The sequence below is a fragment of the Paramormyrops kingsleyae genome, chromosome 13 (genome assembly GCF_048594095.1).
Source record: "Paramormyrops kingsleyae isolate MSU_618 chromosome 13, PKINGS_0.4, whole genome shotgun sequence".
Classification (NCBI taxonomy): domain Eukaryota; kingdom Metazoa; phylum Chordata; class Actinopteri; order Osteoglossiformes; family Mormyridae; genus Paramormyrops; species Paramormyrops kingsleyae.
In genome coordinates, this window is record NC_132809.1 from 16052847 (window position 1) to 16060737 (window position 7891).

At 47.8% G+C, this 7891-nt stretch overlaps 1 protein-coding gene across 1 annotated transcript; it reads right to left on the bottom strand.

The window, feature by feature from the left end:
• Nucleotides 1–239: 239 nt before the first annotated feature.
• On the bottom strand, nucleotides 240–3878 carry LOC111846674 (RNA-binding protein MEX3B-like). Its single transcript, XM_023817108.2, has 2 exons — nucleotides 3308–3878; nucleotides 240–2599 (listed from the first exon to the last, which is right to left on the bottom strand). The coding sequence occupies exons 1-2, from the start codon at nucleotides 3534–3536 to the stop codon at nucleotides 1296–1298; spliced, it is 1533 nt and encodes a 510-aa protein (XP_023672876.2). The 5' UTR covers nucleotides 3537–3878; the 3' UTR covers nucleotides 240–1295.
• Nucleotides 3879–7891: the final 4013 nt, after the last annotated feature.

The following is a 7891-nucleotide window of genomic DNA, read 5'->3' on the forward strand; positions in this document are numbered from 1 at the left end:
CACTTAAAAAAACATGAATTAGCACCTTTTACTTAAGTTTCACGTTAACTTGTGAAAAAACTTTGAAATGTCAGAAAAATAAAACTCTCAATACATTTTCAAATCTTGTTTCAGCAAATATAATATTAGTATTTGACCATGAGGTTAAAGGCCCTTTATCAGAAAATAAAATATACTTTGTCTTTAAACTTTGCTCCATAAAGTACATTTACGTCAAAGTAACATCACCTACATATACATAAAGAAGTGGTAAACAAATTTATTAAAATAGAAATACTAAAACTTGTAGTGGTGCCACGGAACTCTGTAATTCCCCACCGCGATCAGAGTCATACAAATGTAAGAAAGCATAAATGGTTCTTTTTGTTTGACTTACTTTATACATTTTATGTTTTGTAATAATATAGAATAAAATATGCTTTATATTACGGAATTTAAAAATATGCTGGGTGAGGCAGATTTAAAAGACTTTTTTGCTAAACTTATAAAACCTCCATCCCAACAGAATACTGTTTTAATGTGACACACACGTTCAGGCTCGAACCCACAGCCGTGTGATAAAACAATACAGTGTTCGTTGCCACAAGGCCATTCTAAAAATAAAAGATATTTTAAACCTAGCTACAAAAAAGTTCACTGAACTCAAATCGAAATATCTGTAAACATCTTTGCAATACGAAATATAATCTTTCAAGTCAAGAAAAAGAATAAAATACTTCAAATCTGTATTATTGTAATTAACATTTAAACCCTTAAAATTGTGGATTTTTTTCATATACATATATATGCAGGGCGTCCTGATTCTAATCTGAAGCTGCAGTATCGTAATGCTCGCGGATCAATAATCCTGATTTTAATTCCCGCCAAAGCCCGGAAATCACCGGGACCGTGGGGGACCCCTGCCAGTACATTCAGTCATGGCGGTGACGGTCTGTGGCAGGAATACATATGACCCAATACCGTTTCCCACCAGTACGTCCCACCAGTAAAACTGGACAGCCGGTCATGTAAACAGTCTGAGACTGACACGGCATAAGTACCCCAGCCACCCCCAGTCTGGCTTCAGTATAGCATACGACTTACCAGAACTATTAATTACTAAGCTTTTAGAACATGCAGTAGATAATGTCAGAAAATATTTCTCCGAAGCTACAGTACATTAAGATACAGATAACCACTCACCCCTAGGGGGCGCTCTGTTTTTGGATACTGCAGCCTTCCATACATACATACGTACATACATACATAGGCGTGCCGGAGTGCACGCGTGTTTCTCCGAGCCCACGTGGTCTGTCCTAGGAAAAGATGCGTATTGCCTGAGAGACGGCCGCGTGGCACACGGGGCAGACGGGCTCGCTGCGCTCGCAGATGCGGTTGGCGCATTCCATGCAGAAGAGGTTGTGGCCACAGGGCACAAGGGCGGCGATAACCTCACTCTCGAAGCAGACTGAACAGTCCCGGCTGCCCTTCCTGCTGGTGCCCGACGAGCAGCTGGACGTCGACGAGGCCGATGAGTCGGACGGGACGCTGGGCAGCGATCCGGAGGCAGGGCCGTAGCCAGGGAGGCTCAGTGCGCCGCCCCCAGGATCACTGCGTACCCGGCGGGCCAGCGGGTGCAGTGGTGGTGTCAGCTGGGGTTGGGTTGGGGGGGCAGCGCCACTGGCACGCCTAGGGTTTGCCAAGACGCCGCCATCGCCGGCTGAGGGAAAGATGGCTGCCGTGGGGCTGGAGGAGGGCCCGTTGGTACGGTCGTACTGTGACCACACAAGACCAGGTGGGGTGGGGGTGGGATCGAAGCCCGGCGGCGACTCGGCAGCAGAGTCGGGGGAGACCACATCGCCGGCGTATGCAAATCCGTTGCCGTTGACGGCTTGGCTGTTGATAGAGGGGTTGTTGTTGTTGTTGCCGTTGGTAGTGGCCGTGTAGCTGAGCTCTGGGCTGGGGGGGCTGTAGTCGGCTAACCGCGAGCCGCTGCCAGTACCAAAGTAGGAATCGGTGGATGCGCTGCCCAGGGAACTGGAGCTGTCGTTGCGGTAGCTGGAGAAGGGCTTGCGTGTGGCGGAAGGGCGCCCCCAGAGGCCGGCATGGCCCTGCAACTCGAAGCCCACATCGGTGCCGTTGGCGTGGAAGTCATTGTCGTCGGCCAGCTCAACGAGACCGCCGGTGCGGACGGCGATGTGCGCCTCGATCTCCTCCCGCGCCCGGTCCACATTCTCGGGCATGCCCGTCACCTCGAAGACTGGCTCCTTGTCACGGCTCGGCGTCACAATGTAGGTATGCGTCTGCTGCTGGATGCGCTTGATGGTGGCCCCCTTGGGTCCAACTACCAGGCCCACCACCCGGTAGGGCACCCGCACCTGGATGGTGGTTTGGCCCGGCAGACTGGGAGGCCCGGGCAAGGTGCCAGTGCCGTTGACGCCGCCGTTCTTGTTCCTGGAGGCTCGGATCATGGAGAAGTGTTCTGCAGCTGAGATGATCTCCCGCCTGGCCATGGCTACGTCCTCCCTTCTGCCAGTCACCACGAAGACCGGCTCCTCCCCACGCACAGGGGTCTTGATGTAGGTGTTGGTCTTTGCTCGCAGGGCTTTGATTTTGCAGCCTAGAACGAAGGGGTGGGCACTCAATATAGGGTTCTTATAAATAGCCCCCGGGACTTTGCACCACGACTAAATTAAATTTTCAACTGACCGATTAGAGGGATCGCCATGCGGGCGGGTCTAATCAGTCGCAGTTGTCAAGATGCGGCGCGCAAAAACATTACGTGCAGCAGCCAGCCATGTGTCACCTTCGCTGGCATCGCCACGGGAAAAAACACAGAAAACATCCAGGCGTGTGCAAGCCATCGCATAACGAAAAGTTGACAGTCTTCCCATCAGGACAGTTCGGCGGCTGCTGCAGAATGCAGGCTGCTTTTTTATAGCTTAGACGGGCTGACCCGTTCATCTAGCGGGGCACCAGTCGGCCAGTTTTATTATAAAAGTCCGAAAACAGCAAGTGGGAGGAAACACTATAAGTCTGAATGAACTATTAATGCTAAGCGGTCTAGTAAGTGGGACACGGCGATGCAATATGGCAGGGGAGTGCCAGTGTCCCGTAGCTATTCTGCGCCCCGGCTGACGCTGTTTTTTCTTCCTCCGAGCCCTATTACGAGTGTTTCTCTGTTCGCCTTTGCCCCCCCTCCCCAGCATGAACGGATCCTGCGCACAAATCATTAACTATTACACGCAGTTATTCGTGCCGACGGAGCGCTGCATCCCTAACTGCACATTAACGTCCCGGCACAAAATCAGCATTACAGAATACGCACCTTGTCTCCCCACGATTTCGGCTACATGCTCCGAACTGGGCACCGGAACGCACTCGGTCATGTTCACGCTCTTTTTCCTCGGCTCGTTGTCGTACATGGAGCTGTCATCGTTGTCCAGGTCGAGCAGTGAGAGCTGGTCCAGTGCTATCTGCAGGGCTCTTTGGTCGTCCAGGGTGTCTCCCTGGTTGCTCCCGTTCCTCTCCATGTCGGCGAACAGCGAACTGGGCATCTTCGATGCGTTTGCAGTCTCGGGGACCAGGAAGATCAAACAAAGGGAGGGAGGGGGGAGAACCGAGGAAGGAGGGTAGGGTCAGTACGGGAGGACGGGGAAGCGGATTCGGGCCAGCGGTGCAGGACGAGCGCTTCTCCCCTCCGAGCAGGCAGCGATCAATGCAGTCCGGGAGGCATAGACGGCAGCCACCTCCCAGGGCGCAGACGGGACGGTGAAGACGGACACTCCGAAGTTGCGGATCGCAGGAATGCCGGCAGCGGCTGTGTCCCTCCGAGCGGCCCCTCCCCGCCTCTCTCCGGTCTTTCCTCTCTCTGTCTGATTTGCTGCAGACAGACAGCACTGCTGGGCAATATGTGGGGGTGACGTCACACGCCGGGAAGGGGCGGAGCAGCGCAGTCCGCGTTTGCATAGACGGAGCGCGATTGGTCAGTGGCGCCGCTTGGGCGGAGCCGAACACTCGGCCTCTTAAGTCAGACTGCTTTCTTTGTTGTCCCATGAACAATGACCCCCAGACTCCTGCTTGAGTGTGGAGTGAACTTATGTGATGACGGTCCTCGATATTACTGCGCAGTTGATCTGTGAATTACGAGAAATGGCTGGTAAGCATGACACAGTTGTCAAATTTAGAATCATATACCAACAACCCTGACTAATCAATGAGCGTTTTTCCCAATTCCTCAAATGGTAATAAAAAAAGCACAAAAGGTTTGGAAATATTAGATCATATTAATTTCAGGTCCAGTGAAGAATTTCATCAAATTATTACATTTAATAAGGAAAAATTGTGACAAATTGTCAGTTTCGTACGCTGCTTCAACAATTACAATAATAACACGCCTATACATTTGTTAGTTTAAGCAATTATATTAACCGGGAATATGTAAAATCTGTCACCCCTATGTATTCAATAACTGATAGCCAATTGGTATAACCACGTGCTTAATTAATTACAACCCTAATGTATTTACATTCTAATGACTAGTGATCTTTTTGTACTGTATTGTTTCTATTCACCCTCAACATCCTCTCACCGTCTGTCCTCGGTTTTTTGAGAACGAAAAGTGGCAAAATTCCTCAGATCCAGATGTATATAAATATGAGTCCTTTAACGATTCGTTTAATGAGCGCGTACTTGGACAGACTCGCCCATCTAAGCAGCTGCTTCCTTCGCTCTCGCAAAGCCACGTGAAACAGCTCCGAGGTAATTGAGGTTCCCGGACAGTGGGAACATCCTCGGGACACCCGGGCTTGTCTGGCAGCTGGCCGTAGTCGGCTGCCCGTATGTTCCTTACCAGACACTAAGCCGCTGGGCAGAGAACATCCAGGGCGAATTTAATTTTAGGCAGCAAAGTGATGTATTTTCTCCGTCTGAATGGCGATGCTGTCTTTTGGGACCCGACCGCTGTTTACTTGAGTAATGTCCGGAATAATATAGGCTTAAGGTTATCCTAAAATAAATGAAATAAACATTTTAACGACTGCGCACACCTGGGTCAAGTTTCATGTTTGCCAGTGTAATACATTTCAGTGCAACGGCAGCCACAATAACAGCAGTGCAATAATAATGATGGTACGCTGCTATTGGTGTTTACAGACAAAAATGACCGAAGGGCTGCTTACATGCAATTCAGAGCTGTACATTTTCAAAAAGCCATTAAACAAGTTCCTGAAGCGTACGACAATTAGCCATATGTGTATTTTACATTTTTTTGCCATTGATGTAGCTTTTTGGGGATATATCATTACTTTGAGAACGTGCGACATGGCCGTGGGCTGGGGGTGCGGCGCTAGATGGGGGAAGGGTAGCCGCTTCGGTAACAAAAGAAATTTCAGCCCAATTCAGAATCATTTAAACGGAAAGCACTTGCTTTGTCACCTCTGTCCCACGCTACAATAGGTATGCTAATGGGGACGTCTTTAAACTCAGTTATGTGGGACGGAGCGGTTTTTGTTAATATTCTCCCTGTTTTTGTATAATCGCATTACCGCTGTAACACAAAATCTGTGTCCAAAACATCTGGACACTCATTTTCTCATTAGCTTATTCTAAAGAAAGCATGTGTCCAAAATTTCTTCGTTTCAAAATACAGTTCAGCGATCAAGGCGACGAATCTTAATTTGCACACTATTCGTGGTTATTTAAAAATATGTACATTATAATTATTAACATTTTTTTTGTTTTTAATGAGAATTACTTAATGATCATTGTTTTCATCCCGTGCTTTTACTGGCCAGTTTTATTGACAGGATGCCTTATTCCCTCGTTGCCTGTCCTTCCTCGGTCCCCGCACCTCCGCATTAACCGCTGATCGCCGGGCCAGGACAGGTCCCGGAGGCTTGGCTTGTCTGGGGCACTTGCACATTCACACAAGGCGAACACTGGGCAGTCAGGTCAGCCAAACCCCCACGAGGAGCACTTAAAGCCTAGTTCGGTTAGCTTACCTTAGCAGGCACATGGGATTCGCACGTGTGCTCCATGTACATCTCTGTGGCTCGTACATTACAGAACAAATAAAACCATCACTTACACAGCCGCTGGCTCTTGGGATTGTAAAGCAGCTTGACCTGTCTCATTAACAGCAACACAACAGGGGGGGGGGTGTAATAAAGCAGAAGCCAGCATTAGACCAACGAGAATACGGCACACGATTTATTTTAATAAAATACCGATTTAATTACTTCTGGTTCCACGCAACCTTTTTGACTTAATTTGAGGATATTCCCAGTTCCCTGGCCCTGTTCTGTGTATAAGAGCATGCACATTACAATGTGATCTGAGCCGGCTCAGGGTAGTTCAAGCCACCGATAGGGGGCGCCACCGTAACCAGACTTAGGTAATCTTCTTAACAAAGGCCCAAAGCTCGGCTCACGTTTCCTTTTATTGTTTTATTGTGCTCATTTTGAAAATATGACTGTTTTAAATAAACAGCATTAATGAGAAGAATTCATGCTGTTAGTGGCTTATTAAAGAATGATATGCTTTGACGATTAAACGCGTAATCCGTATAGATTATTCTTTACAGTAACTTAAGCGATTGCCGGCACAATGTCTCTGAATAACAATACTTAGCATAAAACAACATTAACCCCAAGACATGCATCTGCCCACATTCATTTTAGGACAGCAAAACAGAGGGAACAGCCACTATTTTTATCTACGGTGAACGAACGAGGGCAGCCGTATATCATGAATAATAAATTCACTAAACAAACAGAAATTATGCCCTATGAGAAAACTGTGGGTAAAGAAGCTTGCATCCATCCTGTTATAGATTAAAAGATTAATTTAAATACATAGATTCAATGGTGACTCAGAACCATCAGATCTAGAGGATCCCGTGTCTTGTGTCATTTCTGGGATAAGCTCCAACCCCCCCTCCCCCCAGATAAGTGGTTGTGGATGATGGTTGGATGGATAGATGGATGCATGGATGGATGCATATGCAGAACTACTAGCCAAGGACTGATCTAACTAACCTGGATTGGCTTCCCTCCGTGGCTCGTTGTAAAAAAAGACACACAAACAATGGTGTATTTTCCAGCTAAAAGAGGCCCTTGGCCTTTGTGCGCACTGGGGCCTCTAGTGCAGCTTAGTGGAGGCGCTTTTGCAGGGGACAGTATCCGGGTTTTCCTAGCATCTGAAGTGACAGCGAATGACAATTTCCTTACACGAGCCTTTCCTCACTACATCTGTAGCTTTTTCCAAGACTGTTTCATGAGTGCCATTAAAGTAAAAGTTTCAGCATAACTTTGCAATCTCTCATTGGCCTATTTTGGGACACTAGGAAATTACAGCTTTGCCCCCCCCACCCCCAAGCCACAGATTAACTGAAGTACTGGAACAGGTTTCCTGATCCCTGGGAAGTGATGTGATTGGCTGTGTGGTTCTGTGAGGGTGAACATTGTGTACTGAGGCTATATTTCATGGAATGCTCTGTGCTGTACTTATGCCTCCTGCTGACCAACAGGGGGCACAGTAGTTAATAGCTTGGCTTTATTGACTCAGTAAACAATAATGTTTTATAAAAATAGAAATAGTGCAACAGCTGGGTAAAAACAGACATTGGCTGAAAGTAAAATAATTGGTGTGATGTAACTGCAGAGTTATTTGTAACGTCATCTCCATGCTACACTGTGAATCATAGCTGGGGGCAAAAGCCCCCAAAGGCTGCCCCAAAGCTTTGAAGTCTTCAGCATCTTTGTCACTAAAGCAGTATTGGATCATCATGTCAGTCATCATCAGCATCATCACCGGAAGCTGGCAACCTGTATGTCCTGCCAAGGCACACGTGTGTCTGACTGAACCCCAGCCTCTGGAAGACAAGTGTCTGTATCATGCAAAGACCCATCGT